The sequence below is a fragment of the Mchenga conophoros genome, linkage group LG13 (assembly GCF_057382185.1).
Source record: "Mchenga conophoros isolate Kocher_MC1m ecotype Shallow Benthic linkage group LG13, M_conophoros_male_GT1.1, whole genome shotgun sequence".
Lineage (NCBI taxonomy): Eukaryota > Metazoa > Chordata > Actinopteri > Cichliformes > Cichlidae > Mchenga > Mchenga conophoros.
In genome coordinates this window covers 25,069,057-25,093,729 of record NC_140538.1, presented here as the reverse complement: position 1 = coordinate 25,093,729, position 24,673 = coordinate 25,069,057, and the positions used below count along the sequence as shown (strand labels likewise).

Sequence of the window (24,673 nt, the reverse complement as noted above, 5' to 3'; positions counted from 1 at the left end):
TTACATTAGCAGTAGCTTAATACTCTTACTTGGCAGTCTCCTGGTCCTCGTTTGAAGAGAAATAACAATAGACGGCGAGGCTGTTATCAGTGGTGTGGAGAATTTTTCTTTGTTTTTAATTACATGCATGCATAGTTTTCTTGTGCAAGAATACCCTCTGTGCTTGGAAAATCTAAATTCTGCACGGGTCTTTTCGTTGCATCCAACAAACATTACATTACATCAAGAGTGATTATAGAATGTAAATGAAAAGGAGCTGGAAAAAAAAGCTATAATCAAAATGGGGGTCTGAGATCATGAAAGCATTAATGTAATAAAAGATTATAACTTTAAAGTGGTGTGGACACTAAAATATTCTTGGCCTTTCTCCCGAACTCCACTCACAGAAACGGTAGAAATAGTGTAATTATTTTAATATAAGATGTCAGTAAAGAGATTTTTACCCAGAGGGCCACAGGTGTGAGTGCCAAAGCCATAATATAAAGTGCTGAATTTTAATCCTTGTAATCAGAAAGAGCCGACCCCCAAAATAGACACAGTAAGTCTGCAGCTTTGCAGCCTTCAGCTCTTCGTTTTATTCATCTGTCTATATGGTTTAGTCCAAACGCTTTTTCCCCACGGGCAAAATTTCTAAGAAAACAAGATCACTCCTGCACAGTACACAGTGGGTAATGGCAAAGAGAGGGAGTAAATTCTGCAGTCCACTAAGTCCAGTGTGGAGCATTTAGACTCAGATACAGTGTTCAGAATTTGGATGACTGAACTAGAAATACAGACAAGCAAGAATTGGGGTAGCAAACGTTGACTGGTGAGAAAGAGGACTCCAGAGGGATGCTGCTGTTGTACTATTTGCCTGTATACATATTTATTATGTTCGGCTGTGGACAAACATGACTTCTCAACACTGACACATCGCCGTCTTCAGTCATCTGCCATTTGTGTAAATTTCATAATACCCGTCTTCATAATTATAATATATTCTCCTCGCCTTAATTTTTCCTGCTACCACATTTGAAGCACTGAGTCACGGGTCATCCAACCTGTGACCCTCATTATCTTTGAGATGAAGAAAGAATTGAGATTGCATGTTTGACTACTGACTGTAACAAGGCACTGAAATACTTCCAGACTCGATAACACAAACAGACCGAGTCAGCAAGCGGTGACTGAAACAGTGTGACCTCAGTAGTGTTCCCTTTGTACATCTTTGTCTGAAGAGCCCAGGGAGAGCACCCAATGTTGTGCTTGATTGTATAAGCTATATTCGACACAGTAACTTAATCCCTAAATGTGTAGGTTTAATAAAGTGGCAGTTTATTCAACAGTTTCGAATTAAACCAAAAAACTATATGAGTGAAAATACAAAAGAGACAACGTCAGACTATGTGAGGTAATTTTAAAAAGAAATCACATTTTGGATGTGATTGTGATTAGTGACCATGGTGAATTGGGAATCTGAGTGGTGTGAGAAGATTTGAGAAAAGATTAGCAGAAGGAAAGCTCTATTAGCAAACGAGGCAGATGCTGCAGCAAAAATATCCATGAATCCAGCGAGAGCAGAGGCAGCTGACTCTCACACCAAGACCAGGGAATCCCTGACAGCTCAGTCTGTCACCGCTCTAAGCTACTCTGGCATTTCATTCTCCACAATCGTTTGATCAGCTCATTATGTCTTGCTGTCCCTGCTGTCATTTTTCCAAACCCGTATCTTTATCCCTCCATGGGTAGCAGATTGCTCAGTTACTCTCTGTGTGTCCTTTACACCAGTCTGCCTTAAAGGGGTACTGCAAGTCGCTTTGTGAAGATTGCCTTGTGGGTCAACTTACCTGTTAGAGGAAATTTACTGTAAGAAAAAAAGTCAAACAGTACTATGCAACAGTCTTGAGCTGCCCTTCATGTCTTTATTTTCTGGTAGGAAAATTAATCAGAACACATGCAAACATACACAGAGATACAGTATAAAAGGAAAAAACTGGGTTTGTACAGTTCTTATGAGCTTGAAGATGAATATTTAGTTTGACCACATATGAACTCTCTTAGGTGGCCTTGTTTCTCTGTCAAGCTGATTCAACACTACTTCAGTAAAGTTGAGGTCCGGGCTCTGGGGAGACCAAATCCATGACTGATAGTGTTCATGATGGTTTTTCAATTCAGTTCAATTCAATTTTATTTATTATGCGCCAAATCACAACAACAGTTGCCTCAGCTCGCTTTATATTGTAAGGTAGACCCTACAATAATACATACAAATAAAAACCCAACAATCATATGACCCCCTATGAGCAAACACTTTGGTGACAGTGGGAAGGAAAAACTCCCTTTTAACAGGAAGAAACCTGAACCAGGCTCAGGGAGGGGCAGCCATCTGTGGCAACCGGTTGGGGAGAGAGAAGGAAGACAGGATAAAAGTCATGCTGTGGAAGAGAGACAGAGATTAATAACAAGTATTTTTCAGGTGTTTTTCTGTCCAGGTTTGCCTTTACTGCATTGGCAGTGTGTTTGGAATCACTGTAGTGCCGCAAAATGAAGATGTTCTGAATCTGATGCTTTTCAGATGGTACTGCACGGTGGATCAAAATCTGATGCTACTTCTTGTGTTCATAATTCCATCAAGATCCACTGGCACCATGACCATGACACAGCCTCCAGTGTTTTACTGGATTCATCACTCCATAAGACCTGTTTTAACTGATTAACATTCCAGTTCTTCTGTAATTAGAAATACTTTAGCATTTTCTCCCTATAGCCTAAACCAATGGCTAAAATTGGTTCTTTGCTAAGTTGTCTGTTTTGTGCTTCATCCCTTGAGTTAGGTGCCTTTTTTATGCTCGTAACAGTGTTAAAAGAGGATTAACAAACAATAAAATATTGCCTGGACTTCAGGTACAAGGACTGAAAATGAATAAAAAAAACAATATTTTATGAATGTCAAACTCTCATCTTTGACACGTTTCATGGATTCAGCTAAATAAACTGGAAAAATTATGTGATGTGACAGTGGCTTTTATTAGACGAGGCAGCTAACACATTCATGTTCACTTGGATGCATAGGTCAGTGTTAAGTGGCCAAAAAACCAAAAAAAACCCATCAAAACAAAATAAAGAAAGAGAAAAAAACTATTGCCTGAAAATAGTCAAGTACACGGAATTAAAAGGAGCAAAATACCCGCCAAAGTCCAAAGAAAACCTTTTGAAAACCTTCAGAAAGCCTGGAGAACTATTCCTCTTTCAGTGCACTTTAAAGAATTACAAACAAATATGGCTTCTTGGAAAGAAAACATTAAGAAATGAGGGGTGGCTCAAGACTTTTGCACATTACTGTAGGAGAAGCAGAAAAACCCTTATTCTAGTTAACAATAAATCAGATTACAGATTTTTGAGTTATTTTTTGTCGTGAATTTACGACATCTGAAAACAGTTCCAACTTTTACATCCACTCTGAGTTCAATGTTGTTGTCATGCGCCTTAATAATTTATCATATAACACAGAGTTGCACTTTTCCTCCCAAATCTAATTCCCAGCCTTCCCACTGCTCGTATTACAAAGTGAAAATAATAAACTTAACCAGTTTCCATCATTGTACTGGGGGGGTCTTAAAAGTCAAAGAAGAATCTTGTAAAAACTACAGTAACAGCAGGGATTGTGCTTTACATGTGGCGTTTTCAGCTGGAAAAACAAAACAAATACTGGAATGTAACCACTGTTCAGAATTATGAGCTTTTATATTTTCTTATTCTTAGGGAAAAGCTCTTACTGCAACATGGTATTGTGTTCTGGTATTGCAATTTCACCATTGTAAAATATGAATGTCAATCTCAGTTCTAGCCGTAAACAAATCTTAATGTTAAAACTGTTCCTTTTGTAAAATAAAGCGGCTCAGCAATCAGGTTGAAGCTCAGAGGATGCAAATGATGGAGCTGTAATGATGTTATGAAGATAAACTGCATCACATTATTTGTTCATTTTGTGCTTCCATTCTGTTCATCTGAACATGTTCTCTAAAACTTCAAAGTTTCCCCATTATTTTAGAAGTATTTGAACCATGACTGGTGCTCGGTAGATGTAGGCTGTGATGAGGGGCAGTGCTGTGGCGCTCTGAGGTGTGGAAGTGCGGAAGTGACAGCTTCTGTCAGAGTGGAGAGGAAGGTCCCCTGCACTGAGTTACACTTCCTCCCATCACGACGTTTCTATTCTTATACCTCCCCCTGTCACTTCATCGTTTTATTGCCCCTTTCTTAGGTGATTTTTTTTCAGCCTCCTCTGTATTACTGTCATTTTCAGCATCATACTCTTATCTATATACAAAGACAGATGAGGGGCTGAGAAGATGAAAGAGCCTCCCGCCAACACACACACTAGCACATTTGGCAGTCTCCTGGCCCAAATCTTAAAATATATAACAAGCATGCTCCTCTCCTTCTGGAGAAGCCTTCATCACGTCTGTGTGTGTGTGTGTGTGTGTGTGTCCCTCAAGCCCCAAGCTTTTGCTGTCAGACCACTTTTTCCTTGATGAGTATTCTGTGATTTCCTTTAGAGAATACTGCAGAGTAACTGCTCACTTTTTGCCACTGTAAGGTGAATTTGTGGACAGTGTGCGTGTCATAGTTGAAGGGAAGAAACTTACATGTATATTTTGAAATCTGTCATAACTTTAAAGTAGAATGATAAACTCTATCATTCACCCATTTTCTTCCACGTATGCAATTTAGGATCACGGGCAGGCTGAAGCCCAGCTACCGTAGCACAGGAGGTGGGGTACACCCTGGACAGGTCAGCAGTCTGTCACACTAATTTAGGTTCTTTTGACTGTGGTAAGTACCTGGAGTGATCCCACGCAGACATGGGGAGAACATGCAAACTCCACACAGAAAGGCCAGATCATGGATTTGAACCGAGAACCTTTTTGCTAAGTGTTAAAGAAAAAGAAAGCCAAGTAATAATGAATGAATAGAGAACGAATAACACTGCGTTCCAGCTCACTAGATCAGAAATACAAATAAACAAAGTCTTTTCTTTTAATCTTTTCATTCTTTCTTTATTCTTCAACACTGTGGTGAACACAAAAGAAAAACAAATATTTGTATAATAAGGTTTAATGGTGGCACAAACTGTAGCATTACAATCTAATGAACTGGATTATGCAATAATATTCTGCACACTTGAGATACATAAAGCTACTTTTCCAGTTGAGTTTCTGTTTTCAGACAGTCCCTCTTATTATTATATCGCAGAATTACAGGATACCCACAGATACTGGTTTATAATTCTGTTGTAAAGGTGATAGGACTAATCGATAATGACTGGATCGAGACAGCTACGCTAAAAATCACATGCAATTTATCATCCAGCTGTCAACAGACTCAAGCTCAGTCTAACTTAACCTTTTAATGTGTAAATGCTGCACACCAAGGTGCTTCAGTTCAATTAATTATGCTGATTAGACCTTGTCACAAGACTTTGAGGTTAAAGACAGCTTGATTGAATTGTCCTTGACTCTAATTAGTGAGACTGAATGTGTATGAAGTTCTGACCTCTGTGTTTCCAGTATATTCAGTAGCTAAATTAAGGTGGCATTTTCATATACATACAGTAGTTCAACCATCATGAAGTGTAGGAACTGAATATTGTTGCCAAACCTAAGAACTTAGCCTTTTTAACTCTTCTGATATTCTGTTTGTCAAAACAGGACCTACAATTACAGGTACTAGTAATCAAAGATGTTTTAATGATTAATGCCAGTGAACCAGGATGCAGAAAGCCAGGGTTCTTTAACCCTAACACACCTACATGTATCTGTAATACACATCAATGCAACCTAAGATCAAAATAATTTAATATAATTATTTAGAATGAAAGTACATCTGAAATGACATCCAAACAAAAGACAGCAGTTAAAGGCCAGAGTAAGCCCACCAGTGGCTCCAATTATTTTGGCTGATTAGAGTGTAGAGTGCTTCTCCAGACTTGGTGTGTGTGTGCAGTCATGCTTGATCAGCATCTCTCTCACTCCCTGTTTGCTTCGCTGTCTTTAATAGCCTTATTAATGCACAATATGAAATGTCCTGTGGGTTTGGGTTTTTTTTGCCATTTGAAGTGTTTATATTTTGGGGTTTAGCTTCCTTTTGTTTTGTATTTCTGGTAATTCAGGTAAGTAATTTAGTAATTTTATTTAGAATTTATTAGTGCTGTCAGGGTTAATGCATTAACGTGCTAAAACGTGCTAATACACATTAGCGTGTTAACGCAGATCAATCCGTGTAAGGGGTTAGTCGGTGTTAACGCGTCATCGCGACTGATGTGATGAACATTTAACCCATCTGGAGCGCAGACTGACTCAAAATCCCTGAAATGTCTCTGTCAACGCATTTCGGGCAGTTTGTCCAAAGTTTGTCCATTCTGTGCTCCAGATGGGTTGATTGTGTTAAAATATTTAATCGTGTTAAACATTATGACAGCGTTAACGTGTGTAACCCCTTACCCTTACACGGATTGATCTGCGTTAGCGCGTTAATGCGGATTAGCCCGTTTTAACACATTAACGCTGACAGCACTAGAATGTATGTTTTTAAGTTTTTGTGTTCTTGTGGGTTATTAATATTTGATTCCTTGTGTTAACTTTTTTCTTGCCTCCTCTTTGTAATGTGATTCTCCATTCAGTTACAGTTTCAGCTGTGTCTTGTTCCCACTTCTCTTGATTATATTGCTCAAGGTGTGTCATGGGCTTTGTTTCAATCCTGGATGGTTGGATAGGATTCATATTGATTTCCACTCAATTGTTGTAAGCAAGGAAATCCAACCCTTACTTTCACATTTTTGTTTAAAAATAGCATCGTCAATGGCCAGTATAAAAGGCATTTCGGTCAATAACACTGTGTTCGCCCTAGCTTCTCCTTATCAGAGTTTCATTGACTAGAGGAAAGAAAACCTTTCACTAGGATTAATGATTAACTCCTGAATGCGAGTAGGAACCCACAGCTATTGTTTGGAAATTAAAGAAAAATGAAGTGACTCCATTTTCTTGTACGTGGCCATTGATTCTAAATAAAAGATGGATGGAGCTATTTCAACAGCTCCTGATTTGAAGCCTCAAGCTTAGCATCTCGTTGTTTTGAAAGTGGACATGATGACAGATGGATGGTCTGACTACAGCTGGGCTCCTCAAACTCATACAACAGGAACTTGAATTTGCCCCTCCCAAGCATGTCATCCTTCTTGACACTAATCGGGACCATAATTACAAAATCATGTTGTATTCACTAAGTCCTGGGACAAATGTTTATTAAATTAACAAATAAATAATCCATAGATTTTTATATTGTCAGACTTCTTTTTGCAACAAGTGGAGTCACAATCCCGCTCGCCACTAGAACGAAAGCATTTTTCTTCATTGGTTTCACTTTTCAGATCTGCACATGATATATTATTCAGGGTCTCCACAATAACAATCTTCAAGAAAATGAAAAACAAAGTCATTTTTCTGAAGTGGAAAGAAAATCACATTGAAGATAAGATTCACAACAGAAAACAACAACAAAAATACCCACGAAATACTATTAAACAAATCTGAGAAAGCAAAGTAAAAGTATTACAGTGTGATAACACTGAATATATAGACTTCACAGATAGGAGATGTATCATTATTATCCTTCAGATCCATAAAAATGCGGCATCCCTCTGTGTGTGTGTATCCATGTTTGTACAAGCAGTGGACCTCATCTCCCGATGCTTTCACACTGAGTGGTATTTGCAAGGGTTTTGTACACTCACTCTTCCTTTGAATGAGCAAAAAAGCTGCACTCTCCTTCATGTTGCTGTCAACTTTAACATTTACTACAATAACCAATAAGCATGACAACAGGGATAAATGTCAGCTGTGTGTTCCAATCCCACATCTGTGTCCAATCTGTGTGAGCGATTTCTGTCGAATTCTTTCCACCTCCCTCCCTTTTCCCTTGTCTTTTTCTCTAATGCTCCAAGCATGGTTACCTTTATGCTTAACTTAATAAGCTCTGCGCACACACACACACACACACACACACACACACACACACACACACACACACACACACACACACACACACACACACACACACACACACACACACACCTAACAAATTGTCTGAACTAAGCACAAAACTTATTAACTTCTGAGGTGATTGCCAATGGCAGCTATTCAGCCTGCTAAATTCATGATGTGTCTGTATAGATTCAAAGAAGAATGCAGTGAAACCTTTTATATTAAAACATTTCAAGGTTGGCTGATAAATACACTCACGTAATTCCTATGTACATTCACCCATCAGTGGCTGTGGTTTAACCAAAGGTCACAGGATAATTATATAGAACTGTAGTGAGAGTTGCTTGGATAAAAATCTATTAGATGTACATTAGATATGAATTTTATTAGATTAGATTCTTTTTCTTTTTAGGGCCAAATTAAGGGCTAGGGTTTTTTTCATTAATGTAACAAAGTTACAAAGACTCCCTGGCAGCCATCGGTCTTTTTCTTCTTCTTTGGGTTGTTCCCTTTAGTGGTTGCCACAGTGGATCATCTGCCTCCATCTAACCCCGTCCTCTTTTGTCACACCAACCCTTTACAGGTCCTTCTTCACTATATCCACGAATCTCCTCTGTGCTCTTCCTCTTTTTCTCCACAGTTGCAGCTCTATATTCATATCATTTTTTCCACAATATTCCCACTATCCCTCCTCTACACATGTCCAAACCATCTCAGCTTTGCCACCCTATCTTTATCTCTAAAACGCTCGACCTGAGCTGTCCCTCTCATGTACTCATTTTTCACTCTTCCTGCTGTCCTTCTGTCCCACATTAAGTTTAAAAGGTTATTTTCATGTCAGTCTTTCTGAAACATCAAAGATAAGCATTAAGTAATGTTGGCTAGAATTACACTTCTTTCTAGAGCAGCGATTTTGAAGAATCACCAGTAGCAAGTGGCTTAAAAAGAAGAACATTTTGTCAACATAGTGGAAATATGTTATTTCTAAACATATTCTTTGAAGTTTAAACAATAAAACTTATGGTTACTACGTTAAGGCCAGCAGTACCCCACTGTTTATTGAAAAATACTTACTCAGCCACATATGTATATAGTTACACTTTACATGTTACACTTAAAGGAGCTTCTCAGCCGTGGAAAACTCTACCATGAAGCTCCTGGTGCACGGTTTTTGTGCTGATGTCGATGCCAGAGGATGTTTTGAGTGCTGCACTTTTCACTCTATAATTTTATGTGGTCTGCCAATTTTTTGACTGAGTTGCTGTCGCTCCTAAACTCTTAATCTTTGCAATAATACCACACTAATAATAATGTAGAATATCTTGGAAGGAAGTAATTTCAGAAAGTGAAATTACTGATGTGTTGCAACAGTGGGGCTCCGGCTATCACAGCACCCCAATCAAATTCAGTGAGCTCTTTAGAACGACCCATTTTTTGACACACGTCTGTAAAGGCAGTTTGATTCTGCCTGTGACAGTGGAAGTGAAAACACCTGAACTCAAAGGTGTGGCCGACGTTTTTATTCATAGTAGTGCATGTTAATCATTATGCACTGCTGTGTATACCACCTCCATTTCCACAAATCAAATCTTTTGTATTTAACAGAGCCTGGAACCAGAGCCTGTTTAAAGGGAGAATATCTTTAACTCATCATTAAAGATATTGGTATGAACAAAAAGACTGTATAACATTGATGGTCACACATCTTTTTGCTTCTTGATGCTTTGCCTGTTAAGCATTGTGGCTGTTAGTAGGGATATTCCTGGGTGACTAATTTCTTCAAAGACTAAACAAAGGGGAAAAAAATAAACTAACCAACTAGTCTAAAATTTAGAAAGATGCTGCTATCAACTTAAACTGGAGAACTGTTTACTGGAAAATGTCAAAAACTCTCTAAATAAAGGCATTTGAAACAATTAATTGCATTCTTCAATAATGATTCATGCTGCTTAACCTGCCGTTGTACGATATAAATACAGCCCTACTTCGAGCCCCTCCTGGTAGATTGAACACCTCACCCTATCACTAACAGAGCGTGAGGGCCCGTCCTTTCGCCTTTTAAAGAACTAACAGTTACAGTGTTAACAAACAGAAAAGGTGTAAATTTACAGATTTATGGTATTTCTCAACATTGATGCGCCATCTGGTGGCCGGTGGATGCATAGCATTTAGAACACAACAATTTAACTGCACTGGGCATCAATTAAAAAGTAAAATGGTTAGTTTAAACATCTAGTGTGTTTGGTACCGACTAGTGACAATAGCAAAGATTGGTCAACTAGTCCACTAGTGTTCTTTGTTAAATAATTGCTTTCTAAAAGCTTCGAGAGTTCCCCTTTAAATGACTTGAATGATCTGAGATGATGAGCAAACAGCTGGTAGCTTCAATGTTGACACAGGATAAGGTCACCCAGTCTTGTCTCCTTGATCTTTCAAATACTGCGAAAATCAAACCTTTACTGTCATTCAACCATCTTTTAGTACACACTTTGATTTTCTCCCACTTTGATCATTACAATTCACTCTTCCCGTGCATCTCTCAGTCCTCCAAAGCTTGTCACCAATTGGTGCGTAGCACAGCGGCAAGGCTGCTAACAAAATCTAGCTGGCGGTCACATATTATATCTATCCTTGCATCCTTTCACTGACTTCCGTTGAAATTTAGAATCCAATTTTAAAAATATATTGGACAGGCCCCTGCTTACATAGCAGAGCTTTTGGGAATTTTATCATTTCCTTGAAGAACAATAGCCTGTTACATATCGTAGTAGTAGTACATGGATATTTCTGTTGTTTGTCTAACAGTCGTAGTAGTTACACCTGCATTACATATTGTATGGATTAAATCAATTGGATTACAGATGTGTAGTTAGGTTTAAAGGAGTTATTATTATTATTATTATTATTATTATTATTATTATTATTATTATATATCCCAATGTGTTAAACTTTTTTTAAAAATTTTATAGGCTGATGCCTGTTGCTTCATTCCTGTGTTATAGTGAAGCCATCATTGAAATGTGTGGAATTAAAAGCCGTTGACAAGCTGCGTGCGTCAGAAATTCAGGCGACAGCATTTTATTGTAGAACAGCTCCTTGTTGCTACTGTTTTATGTGGGAGCACTGAGTGTGGCAATTTTCTCTGCACAATGGAGAGAGAGAGAGCTCAACTAATATGATGAGTTAACACCAGTGGGGTGTTAAAGTTGATGCATTTACTCAGCATGCTCAGTGAATATAAGCTTTGGACCTGTTGAGCCTGTGCAAAGCTTTCTGGCAAATATTCAGTACATGGCAGCCTCGCTCTTCTCCTTCCTATTGTGGGTTGGTACTCTTATCTCACCATGTGCCCCCACCCCACCATGCTTCCTTCGTGTCCCTTTGGTGATGTCCTGCCAGCTTCATATGGCTGCATTTCCTAATACCTGCCTCAGATGTGAGGCTCTGACCTTTCCAAAAGTGTCTGTGGGGCTTTTATCGTGAACAGACACCTTCAGTGTTACTAAGCCAGCCCTCAGCTTTTCAATGCACCCTCTTAATTTAGCCAGCTTCAATGGGTAATTAAAAAAAAAAGGACCTAGTTTTCCACTGTATCCCCCACCAGGGTTTTGTGTGACAAGTGAAGGATTTTCTGTTTCTTTAGCCAACTTCAGACGGGATTCCTCCAGGGAAGGCAGCGCTAGCTCAGTGTCACTCAGCATCTATTTTGCTCCCCTCCTCTCTTCCCTGCCTGTGACAGGACTGATGCTATGCATTCTCGACACGTCTGGCCAAAGCCCTGACTGTAACCAGTATCACAGACACAGAAAGAGAGGGCATGTGACACTTATTGTCCACACCAAATTCAGACTTGCAAAATAAAGAAGCCACTTGGAATTTTTTAGTATGTCTTGGAAATTCAGGTGACAGTGTTAATGCCAGTCATGGAGTTGGCTCTATAGGAACTTCTGATGGCTATATTAATATTATTAAGGGTGATTTTCCCCATAGCAGGTGTACGACCTTTGTTGTATGATTTAGTCATGTGTATCCAATCCAAACTCAAGCTGTGACTGTTTTGCTGGAAAAGGTTAAAGAACTTTTTCGCTCAGAGGCACAACGTTGCCTCAGCTCAAGACTTTCCCAAGCTTCAATTCTGTCTCCAAACTCCAGCCTTTAAACCCCCTGCCATAGCCGGTCACACAGCCTCGCCTCCAAGCTTAATGCCTTCTGTTTCCACTTGTTTCCCTGCTGTCTGGTCTCTTTGCAGCCTAAAAAAATAAATATGCAGCCTCAAATATCATTATATCCAACAGAATTTTGCCAGGTAGATCGCTGCTAGCCTGATTTAAACTTCTCTTTTGAAAGAGTGCAATTATCTTCCAGCCTTCGGTCAGTGAGCAACAGTCACACACACACACACACACACACACACACACACACACACACACACACACACACACACACACACACACACACATACACACACACACACACACACACACACACATACAAGCACGTGTTAAGTATCAAGACAGGATTGCTGTGCTGTGGTCTGCAGGCCCTGGTAATAAATGAAATAAAATTTGCATAATTAAATCAAGAATGTATCCTCAGTTTGTCGTTCAGCTTCGCTCTTTCTCCACTGTGAACCAGCGCTAATCCAATTCCATCATCAGCAGCGCTATATGAAATTACAGATACCCGGTTGTCTTATTTGAATCCAGCTGTGCCAGAGGAGTTAGATTTGATTTTGCTGGAATAGCAGAGACAGGATTTTTTTTCTCTCCTATGTGGAATAAAAATTTGTAACTTAAGCAAAAACCCGTACTCGTCTTTTCCCTTTCAGCAGTGTTGAGTGTGTGTAAGTTGTGGATTTGTGATAAATCCAGGCTCACCCACTGTGACTCTCAGCCATCAATCATTACAAATTCTACTTTTGTAGGTTAAAACATCGCCAAAGCACATTTCACAGATCTGCATACCATTCATCTCATTCAGCTCTCAGCTTACTCATTCACTCTATTTCTAACAGGGGGGGGGAAAGTGTTTTTGACCCACTTTAAGAAGTCATTAGATACACTTCTATGCCTGAGTTGAACCGAACCAAAGAATTTAATAAAGTCTTCCAATTACCAAAAAGCTGTAAGCAAAAAGTTTTTTTTTTTGCAACCATATTCTTAACATTTCTAAATCTAGTCTGTGCATTATTGCTCAGTTATTCCTTTTAAACTGTGCTGTAGTCAGCTGAGACAATATAGAGATCTATCGGAGCAGCATGCTTGAAGGAAGTCATTCCAAAACAGCCCACGTGTGTGCCAGCAAACCACTGGGACATAACTCAGCCAGAGATCAGAAAGCCAGCAGACTCTTCTCTTCTATTCTCTCCCATCATAGCACTTATTATTCCTCCCTTGCATAGCCCTTCCTCTCTTCTATCAGTACACATTTTTATTGATAAAACACAATGAAGCCCCCGCTCTTCACGTTCACTGCTGACCATTGAGATTCATTGAACTGCCCTGATTCTCAATTTGCATTTGATATTGTGCAGCGAAAATGAATAGGAGTTTACCAGAAGTCAATCAAATTCACTAAATAGTGAAGGGTGGGGTCTGACATAACCTCTGATCCTAATAGCTTGTAAATCTCAGAAGTTCATTTTTGAATAGCTGCCTCCTCTATGTTTAAATGACTGGAGTAATAAGTAGTGTGGGGGGGGGGGGGTGCATGTGGTGGCATCAGACCGAGAGGAAGGGCAGTAATGATTGCCTACCTCTGGTGGGAAAAGTAATTTCGAATCCTGTCCCAAATGTGGCAGATGGTCAGCCCCGCACTCTCCTACCTCAGTCCCTTCACTACACACACAACTAGCTCTTAGTTGCTTAGCTGATTGCCAAATGTGCACCTCCTGAGAGTGCAGATGCAATCAAATGTGAATGACCTGACAAAATGCCTGCATCTTTATGAATGTGTCCCCGGATTGCATCACATATTGCATTGTAGCTGAGAACAACTTCAGTGCAAAGCACAGCAAAATGAGGACAGCAGCTTAAGCCCACTTAGGAAGGAAGGAACTTGCTTGGGAGTTAACTCTAAAACACCAGACGAGACACTTGTACTGTGCTTTGAACTCTGTGTCATGGAGATTGTAAGGCTCCCTGATATTTTCCTTTCCCCTTGAGAGATGAAGGTCACACACTCTGTCTGCCACAGAAAGTGAGCTGTGTAGTGTAAGTGTTGCTCTGCTGCCTCCAGCACCTGTAGACAGTCACCTGTGTGACTGTAGTCTAATAAGGGCTCTGGGCAGTTTAGTCAAGCTACAGTAAGCAAACCCCTGCTTGCAAAAATAATGAAATCAGGACTGATGAAAATTCTCAGCTTCTGTTGGATGTATCTGTGATAAGTTAGTATACAAACACAGTCTCTCTCTCTCTCTCTCTCTCTCTCTCTCTCACTCACTCACTCACTCACTCACTCACACACACACACACACACACACACACACACACACACACACACACACACATAGACGTTTAGCTGGAAGATTACTTTCAAACTTGCAACTCAACTTCCAGAAAAGCTGGAGCTTTGTATAAAATTAATTAGAAAAATGTAATAACTTACAGAATATTTAAACCCTGTCTTACATTAAAGGATCCAAGGACACATATCGAATGTTGAAACAGACGTTTTTGTTATTTTTTATCCGATGCCAGCAATCTGACAACCAAGGAGACCAAACACTGTAGTTGAGAAAATGTTTCTTTTCATGAGCTCTAGATTGCAGTCAGACCTGTTGAGTAAGACTTGTCTTTCATAATTCTTAAGCACAGACTTTCAGATACTATTTATCTGCTGGAGATAGTGTTTTAGGCCTGCCACGTCTTCTTTTGTCTTTCACACGTCCAGTTTCCTCAAATTTTTTAAGGAGACACTGCACACCATGCAGAGATATGCCAAAGTTTCCACTCATAGCTCTTTGGGAATTAACTTGGTGCAAAAATGCATTGCTATACCTGTCAAAATGGGTTGTCTTTGGCATTTTTCATACATTCAACTAAGTTAAAAGTTAAAATTTTCAAAATTTGTTTTGCTGTCTTTATATTATTCTCAATTAAATGTTGGGTTAAATTAATTTGCAAATCACTGTGATTTTATTTACATTTCACACTGTGTCTCTTCTTTTAGAAATGACAATGGAAACTTGCCTGAAGTTTATCCAACTAAGCCATTTGGCTCTTCTGTGTGCCTTATTGCTTCACTGCATAACTAATTAAGGAACAATTCCATTACTTTTTTTTCTCTAAATCACTTTCTGTCACAGTGGCGCAGCAGAAGAATGTATTCCCGAGGCCACGATTCTGCCCACAGTGCATTGTAAATCAAGCGCTTTCGAATAAGACGCTCATATTGTTCTTTCTGCTGTTGTATGCTAAATCTCCCAATTGTTTCAGCACGATAGAGGAAGAGCAGATGTTGGGAAATAATTTTGCTTCATTTCTTTAGCTGTGGCTGCGCTCATCAGATTTGGGATATGCATCAAGGAGAGATGGATAGGAGCCGGTGGTGATAAATTGGCCCAAATGCAGAGCTTTAACGATGAAGAATGGGCACGAGGCAAATTTCATCGCAAAAAGAAAAAATAATGTAGACATTAGTAGCATACCTTGTCTCCACTCAGCCTAAATGGCCCTATACAATTGCACAATTTGCAGAAAAATCAGACTAACCGCCTCCATTAAATCTTTCTTAAAGGTTTGTTGCCAACAATAGTTACCTTTACATATTCACCTTGAGGTCTGTTGTTGGCTTAATCTATTATGCTTTGGCCCCTGTAGAGACGTTTATCACTTTGCTCAATACTGCTCCTACAGAGGGTAAACAGAAGCTGATAAAACAAAATGAAGTACTCCCCAGGCAGCCAGCAGGCGGTGCTGAGTTCAGGGCATTTGCTGTGCCTCCTCTTTATGGGCACTTAGCTGTCTATTCTTGCCAGAGATTATGTCGGTGGGCTCAGCGGAGCCTTGATGAGTCTGCTTTTATAGAAAACTTTTTGTGGTGCATTTCCTGATGTGGTGGCCTTTTTTGTCACTGCTCCTCTGCTGCTTTTTTCTCTGTGTCTCCTCCTATAGCTTCAGGTCCTGTGGTCATTTGCAGTGCCTGTTTGATCTTCTTGCAGTGAGCAGAATAAAGATGAGCATTTAACAAGAAATAAATAAATAAAAAGGCCATAATTCAGACCTTTCAGACATTTTGACCATCTGAATGTGCCAATTCTATCTTTGACGCAGCCCACCACCCCTCTCCACAGTTCTTTCACAACTTTATGAATCAGTTTGCCTGCAGATATTTTCCTGGATGACATACTGAGGACTTTTTTTTTCTCCGCATTGTCTCTTGATGCGATCAGCATGGCCCTTCCTTTATCAAACACAGAAAAGACCTTCCATCACCACCTTGTAAATGTGTTCGCTGCAGTCTGTAAATTACAATAAAGGTGAAATTAATTTCCAGGTACTTCTATCCTCAGAAAGAAGAATGAATTCTGTGTTTGACTTTTGGAGCCTAGAGCCTTAAAGTGCACATAAACTACATTGGAATTTCACATTTAAATAAATTTTATCACTTGGGGAAACAAAGAAAAAGATGAGGCAAAAAATTCAATCTGAATTTCAGGCCAAAGGAAATCCGGTGTGGGCAGCATTGATTTGTTAGAAGAGATTTGATACAAATTCTCCAAAAGAAAGAGGAATATTACATGTCCAAAAGGCATTTGATTTCGAGCTTATGAAAGCAATCATTTCCACTGAAGAGAGAGGAAAAAATGCAATGAAAATACAATGCCATAATAAAACTGAGTCGGCCATTGTCCGTTGTTTCAGAATACGGATGCAACTCAGTCAAGTTATTACTGGGGACCGAGTGGCAAAACTTCACAAGCATCCATATTGTTTTTATTCACCATCGCCTTCTTCTATTCTTCATCATCTGTCTTCTTCTGTCTATGATAGTCCTAAAGCATATGGTTAAAAGTTCTGCAATTTGACACACTGATTAGTGATAGTGGAAAACATAAGAATGGAAATCAGACCAAGTTTCATGTCTGAGCACTCTAGCACCATCAACAGGTTCAATATTGAGATTCCTTTAGGCCTCAGTCCTCGGCCACCTCTGGTTGCAAGGAACACATTTTTTATTCCCCAGCTGGTTGGAGAGTGGTATGGAACCAAAATCACCAGGTGAAGTTGGTTGCAAAGTGGGTGGAGCACCAAAAAACTCCTTGTCATTGATTTGGTCACTAGCGGTGACGTGTAGTTTGCATGGAAGACAACAGCTTCTCTGCAAAGTGTATCATAAACTGGAACAGGAGATTGCTCACCTTCAAAGTAAAATATGTGTCTTAGTGTTGCAACCAACATGTTTCAAAAGGTTTTACTTTGAAGGTAAACAATTTTTGTTTACAGTTTGCATTTTATGTGTTCATGGGTTAGCACAGTAAGCAGTTAGCCAATATTTGCAGACAGAGTGTACACCAATGTCTGTTACCTGTTACAGCAAACCAAAGCAGCTAAACAGAAAGCAAGTATTCTGGGCTTCTTCCTGAGATCTTTCCCAAAAAGTGTGTCATGTGACTAGCAGGGTTGGAGCAATAATAACAAAAACTAACTGAAACAAAAGAAGATTTTTTATGAGCCTTAATGCATTAACCATTTTTTGTCCTGGTTTAAAATACCCTGTTTCTCTTTGCATTAACTAAAAACAATCTTTAGGTTTTTTGTTTTTTTTGCCCATCCAAGACAGGTAGTATTAAGCAGTCCAGCTAAAAGTTGATGCCTACGTTTTTCTTAAGTTCTATCTGCCTGTCTGTGACTAATTCGAAGAAGGAGACTCGCACACATTTATGTGCAAGAGTAATTAGACTGGCTAACAAAACACTGGAAAGAGAAGCTTGCACTATCTCACACAGAGGAAATGTGACTTCATTCTCTGCTAAGAACACCATTACTCCAGTACATTACGTCATATAACAAATTATTACTTGCTGGTATAATAATGCTTAAAATCTCATTATGGGATCTTTGAAGTTACACAATGAAAATGAGAGTTACAAAACCTGCAGAGAGAGAGATGCAACTACAGTACTGAGCTTGTTCCAGCTTATTTTCATCCCTTAAAAACATACATACATATGCGTCTGCTTTCTTTAAATTCATAACACATATGTAATTTAAAATCATAAAATAAAACATGACTCTAAATTGTTCATATTAAGATATGTTACAAATCTCAAACCACTCTTAGTCTTCACATCCATACAAACCTAATGAATGCATTTGGCAGGAGCATGCAAAGTTAGTATAAGGTTAATATTATTATTATTATTATATGTGGAACAGCAAACTTTAATGGACCCATATAAAGAAGTGATTACACACCAGAGCAAGTCTGTGCATGCTGTGCATTCTAACATGACCCATGAAAGAAAATATGTGTCGCTATCTTCAGGGAGCGTGTGCCTAAAACTCATTAAGAATGTAATGACTGGATGCAAGATAAGCTTTACAGAGCGACAGGTAGATCATTGCAGTATTTAATGATCCAAGAGCGCCGCGTGCGCTCCTAATGGAGGTTCAGTTCGTATATTTGTGTCTGTATCTAAGGTGAGTTGGGGGGGGTTTCTTCACTTGACTGTGTGTCTATACTGCTCTGCTTTTAATCCCCGGGGAGTAAAATTATATTTCCAGTCACCGATACCTGAACAACAGAGTTAAAGAGAATACAAGCTGGGAAAATTGAGTAATTTATGAAGCATATTGCGTGTCATTAGCACAGCATAATATATTGTGAACCACATACCGTGAATGTAATGCCGCTGAAGTGAATCATGCGCACGGGCCCAGCAAGGTGTAAAATGAGCAAGTACTGATTAGGCTGCTCCTTTGCAAAAACATCAGGAGACATTATTATGAGCCGACCAGCAAATAGACTTGGCCCAGTGTGTAACGTGCTGCATGTGTCCTTGAGAGATTAAAATTCTGTAATTGTTTTCCCTGTGAAAATAAGAAAATTTGTTGTTTATCCTTCTTATGTAGCCAATGTTTACCGAAGACACATGAGCCCAATGGCCTTTTTAACTTTCCACAGTTAAATTCTCGCCGAAGAGCTGAACGAGATCCACAATATTCTCCAATTTCTGCCGCTGGACAATGAGCATGTCTATTGGAGTAGATAAATGCTTTGCTGAAGGGCCCACATTGTGGAGGAGAACATTATTCACTTGGTATTTCTTCCTATGCTGCATCAGTTCATCTGGAGGTTGGCCTGTTAAATCCAAGAACTGCTACAAGTTTAATCATATTAAACTTTTTGTTGAGGGGGTGGAGGGTTAAAATCTATTCAGCTTAATTAAAACATCTGCTGATGTTGCCGATTTAAAGTCATTAATTGAATGGATGGATTTATTGAAGTCCTTGTTTAAAAAACACTTTTAATTGAGGTCTCTTGGAGCTCACTTGCAGAACTGAGGAGCTTGAAGCGTGTTGCAGTGCATTGACAAAAAGACCTTGTTGAAATGACAGAGAACAAGGTCGCGCCTGACAGATCACTGGGTGGCCCAAGAAGACTGGAGGAAGTAGGGGCATGCTAATTTGCTCCCACTCAACAAGTGTGTGTTGGAGAGGCAAAGCATGAAATGGACACGGTGGACCAGCGTGCCCGTTACACTCTTTGCCGTGGGACCACAAAGTAGTTGATCTTGGGTAAAGACGTCCTGCTCACATGGACTCAGTTGTGGTTACTTTTGCAGAAGAACGACAGGGTCTTCTTTTTCTGGAAGTACTTTGCACATATTAAAAAGTCATGCAATCTCTCAAATTGTACTTTTTTATTACTTGTGCATAAAGTGTTAGTTACTGATCAATGTGCATTTATTCCCTGCCACAGATTTACAGAGTTTCTGGAGCCCTTTGAGAGAGTGATTCAACCAGAGGAGCTTTGGCTCTACAAGAATCCTCTAGTTGAGTCAGACCACATTCCCAAGAGGGTCATGTTCGTAAGTACTGCCTGTTTAACTATGCATTCCTCTTATGTCAGACTTGGCACTAAGCACTTGGTAATTTTTGCGTTGTTTCCATGTTTAACAATTTCTGCATCATTTCTGCACATGGTTGTATTTTTACTGATGAGCTGAGGCCTGAATCCTGGTAACAAATACGAAAACAGCTTTAAAGAACTGTGGTGCTTAGCGCAGCAATGTAAATATCTGTTTTGGACAGCCGTAGGTGGTCCTCTGTTAAGATGAATTTCTAGCCGATGCAGCATGGATGGAAAGTAATTTTTCTCTGCCTCTTGCTGGAAGCACTGAACAGATAACCTGCCGTTTTTATCCAGCATCGATTGGAGGGTCTGCCAATTTTGACCTCAGTTAACAGCAACAATCACTGGCTTCAGTACACTTAACCAACAATGCTCAAATCCCTGAGTGAATCATTGTTTTCTACCTCTAATGATACCACTTGAAAGAGTGATTATAGTAAAACAGGACAACACAAAACAGCTTTAAGCCCTTTATATAAAATAAATAAATGCATAAATTTATGTATGAGTGTATAAATGTGAATTATGTGTCCCTCAAAGTGTTTGAATTTGAAGTTGCAGTGAAATGAAATATAAAACAAGATCTGTTGAACCTTAAAACCTGAACAATCTGCACTCTCAGGAAATGAGATGTCAAGCAGACCTGCTTTTTAAAGGTGATATTTCACGACTCAGTCCCCAAAACTGAGTTTTAACAGTGATTGCATTCTACCATGCAACATCATACAGTAAATGGTTTCCAAAGATTGATCAAACTATCTTTTAGAGCTTTAACAGTCAGATATCTCGTGGCAAGAGAGCAGGACCACTACTATGTTATAACAGGCTTTGCATGCTGTTACACTGTCCTGTGGCAGAAATGGTATTTAAGCTACAGATATTTACAATTATCTCTTTGATATTTCTTAATATTGCAATCAAGAAATTACTTATTTTAGCATAACATTCTCAGATCGGTTACATGTGTATGTAATCGTTCACAGCAGGACAAGCTTATCTACATTATTCCTTGTTAGAAGACCTTTTAGAAGGTTCTGACTGTTTAATCAAACCATCTCAGCAGGCAAACCTTTGGATGCCTATTGCTCATGTAGCGTACCTGTTGAAATGTCAGCGTTTGAGTGACTGGTGCTCCACTCCATCCTGTGCTGCTTGACACACATCAGTCAACAATCAAATTATTATGTGCAGAAACAGCTGCGTAGTAGGTGGTAAGTTCTAACTGTCTGTCAATTCGAGACAACTGTCAGCTTACGCAATGCAAAACCCAACACCTTTACCCCAAGTGCCTGAATACAGCCCATTAAACATCAACAACTGATCCACTTGAGCTTATCTTGGCAGCTCTTCTTGATGTTTAGAAGCTTTTGTGACAGAAAAGTTAGTGCTTAACATAAAACGGCTAAAGCAGAAGCAGATTTTCTCAAATGGAAAATAAATAAAAGCCGAGCTTTAAATTGCTCATCAGTGAAACATTTGATGGGTAATTTGTGATAAGCACTTGAAAATGCATTAGTCATAGAACGCGCCAGTCGAGCAGAAAAAACACTCACATTCACATAAGCAAGCGATTACAGTTCAACAGCTGAGCTGAATGTCCAGCCAAACACCATTCACGAACAAGATTATTTAAAGCTCATCATCACTCTTTTGGTTTGTGTTTAATTTATAGATTATCACAACTTCAGTGTGCAAAGATCTTCACTCATGACACGACTGTAAATTACCCCACACTCCCACCACCCTACAGTCGTCTAGGAAACTATGCACAACTCAAGTTATTCAGTGTCACTGTTCTAACAACAGCTCTGAAGGTGTGGAGAATTTATCTAATAATTAAAAGCTGCCCATGAAGTGGAAAAAAAGCTTTACAAATCAGTAAAATACAAAAATTGCAACTGTTTCCATTTTTGCACTGTTTATGCAAATACCGATAGTTGATTATGCATGATTTCCAGATGAAGCCTTGAAGAAGTTAATATGAGTATAAAGTATTCTAAAACATTATCTACAGTAATAATCTCTCTATGAAGTGAAATGAAATTTGCTCCAAATACTAGGCAGTGATATTAATTGTTTTATGAATTAGTTGCTATCCTGCATGAGCCCTAAGGAGATGGGCAAATCTCAAAAGTACATGTAAATGTAAAGAAATATAAACATTGCAGTTTACAAATGTATTGCAAATACGATAAAATGCTGTTATATAAGGAGTTAAAGAACAAGATATGTGTCTGTTAAGTATTAAATAGGCTTACTGTTAATTGATTAAAAGGTATGCTTAGTAAATGTAAAAGAAACAGTTAACAAAATCTTTATATTCTAAAATGACGTATGGAAAAGCCTCCAGCTGTGCACTTTGGACATTTCAGTCTTGATCTTTTTGAATGTCATACGTGAGAGGTAGATCTGGCTGGGAACCCAAAAACATTGCATGCCCATGATGTACTATACTGCCAAAATTATTTGCTTGTTTGCCTTGAGTGACATCCAATTCTTAATCCATAGGGTTTAATACAGGTTTTAGAGATCACCCTGGGTCAACACACCTGAATCAAATCATTAGTTCATTACCAGGCCTCTGGAGAACTTCAAGACATGTTGAGGAGGTAATTTAGCCATATAGATCTGCTGTGTTGGATTAAGGATGCATCTAAAACCTGCAGAACACCTGACCTCGGGGCCTGGAGTTCCCCCGCCCCTGGTTTAATACGATGTTAGCCCATCCTTTGCAGCTATAACAGCTTAAGCTCTTCTGGGTAGGCTTTCAACGAGGTTTAGGAGTGTGTTTATGGGAACTTCCAGAAGACCATGTTGGACAATAAGACCTGGCTTGCAGGCACCTCAGAAGTATTCTGAGGTCTGGACTGTGTGCAGGCCAGTCAAGTTCTTCCACACCAGCTCAACCATGTCTTTTTAGACTTTGTCTTTATGTCTTTTCAGGCTATGTCTTTATAGGCTTTGTGTATGTAGGAACAGGAAGGGGCCATGAATGCTTTTGGCACTATAGTGTAGCAACTTTTCAATCACAAGGTTTCCGCGCTTTGCCTGATTTATTGTGTGTTTCACTCTAAATATGCCAAAATGTACAAAATAAAGATGCTGTAAGAAAATTTTATATGTCTCCATTTGCATTTGCAACGATAATATATTTCATGTATGTTAAAGTTATAAGTTACATTGTCCAGAGTACACTTTGTCTTTTATTGTACATTAAGTTTTGCATTATGTTGTTCAGCTTTAGTAGGACGTGTGCACTTTGCACCAAACCGACTGCCGTGTTACAAGGTTAAAAAAACCCACAGTGACTTGTTTAAATTGAAATTCAGAGAGCAACTCTCGCTTCACTTATGAGTGTGAATGAAAGTGTGATTACACGTTTGAGCTATTTCGAGGGGATAGTGAGGTGCAAAGTGAGATCATAATTGGCAGCGATACACAAACATACTCAGGATGTACACAGCTGAACTAATGAACAGGACTCACAGGGAAAGGAATATGTGTGCGTTATAATAATGGGACTAAAACACTACCTTTGTTTTTTGCTACCTCTGTTGCTTAAGGAAAAGAAAATATGCAGAATTTGTCCAGAGAGTAATTAATAGATTCTCGGGCATGAATAATTACCTAGGTGCTGAGAGGTCCCCAATCTCATATCAAACTAAGGGCATAATTCTCTCAGCTCAGGCACAAAGAACCACTGAACAATAAAGAAGCTTGTTTTGCCCCTCAGTTTGCCTTGTTAAAATTAACTCTGGATAATAGATGGGCTCGGGTCATTCCCAGAGGCACAAATCATTTCACAATTAACCTGCAAAAAAAAAAAAGAAAAAAAAAAGACCTAATAGAGTGCTGTAGTACATCTCTAATGTCACAGTAATAACCATATATTTGTCACTGTCTTTATTTCCTTACAGGCAATTTCATTCCTTACTCCACTGGCAGTGATATTTGTGGTGAAGATAATTCAGAGGACGGACAAGACAGAGATAAAAGAGGCTTGTTTAGGTTCGTGGAGTTATTTGTTTGAAATGTCACAAATTTGTTGCTGATTATTGTCAGTGTAATCTAGCCCATTAGAAGTCTTCAACTGACATTTATATTGCATGTAGTGTAATACTGTGTGGTTTGGATTTCTTGTAAAATAACTATTAAAAAATGTCTGTTTCTTTAATCCGTTTGATCTTTCCACAGTTCGACCTGGTTTTACTTAACGGTGCAGATCTTTGTGTTTGCTGGTACTGCACAAATTGATCTTAATCACAGCAACCACGAGTATTTACCAATTGAAATTTTATGCTGTTTGTTCTATCAGGCAACATCTGAGCGTTTCCTCCGCACTGATATGCCATTTTCCACTGGGTCCAGAGGCCTGCAGAGGCTTTGGCACATCAGACAGCATTAAGAAAGTTTAACACAAATCCAATTAAAGATTCTCCCAAAGATGAATGGGGGGAGCGAGCGTAGCTCAGTGCATCGGTCCCGAGATTACAGTGTTGTGTAGAACTAAACAGGCCCATTACTGCCTGCAGAGAGGCACTCCTAGAAGCTGAACGAGAAAGCAGCATCACGCCGAA

The 24,673-nt window shown here is 39.2% G+C and overlaps 1 protein-coding gene across 1 annotated transcript in view; it reads left to right on the top strand.

The window, feature by feature from the left end:
• Positions 1–24,673, top strand: part of plpp4 (phospholipid phosphatase 4) — a 50,443-nt gene that overhangs the window by 8,080 nt on the left and 17,690 nt on the right. The window contains exons 2-3 of the mRNA XM_085297422.1: positions 19,944–20,052; positions 24,014–24,104. Coding sequence (XP_085153548.1) covers positions 19,944–20,052; positions 24,014–24,104 — 200 coding nt within the window. The remainder of the gene's footprint in view (positions 1–19,943; positions 20,053–24,013; positions 24,105–24,673) is intronic.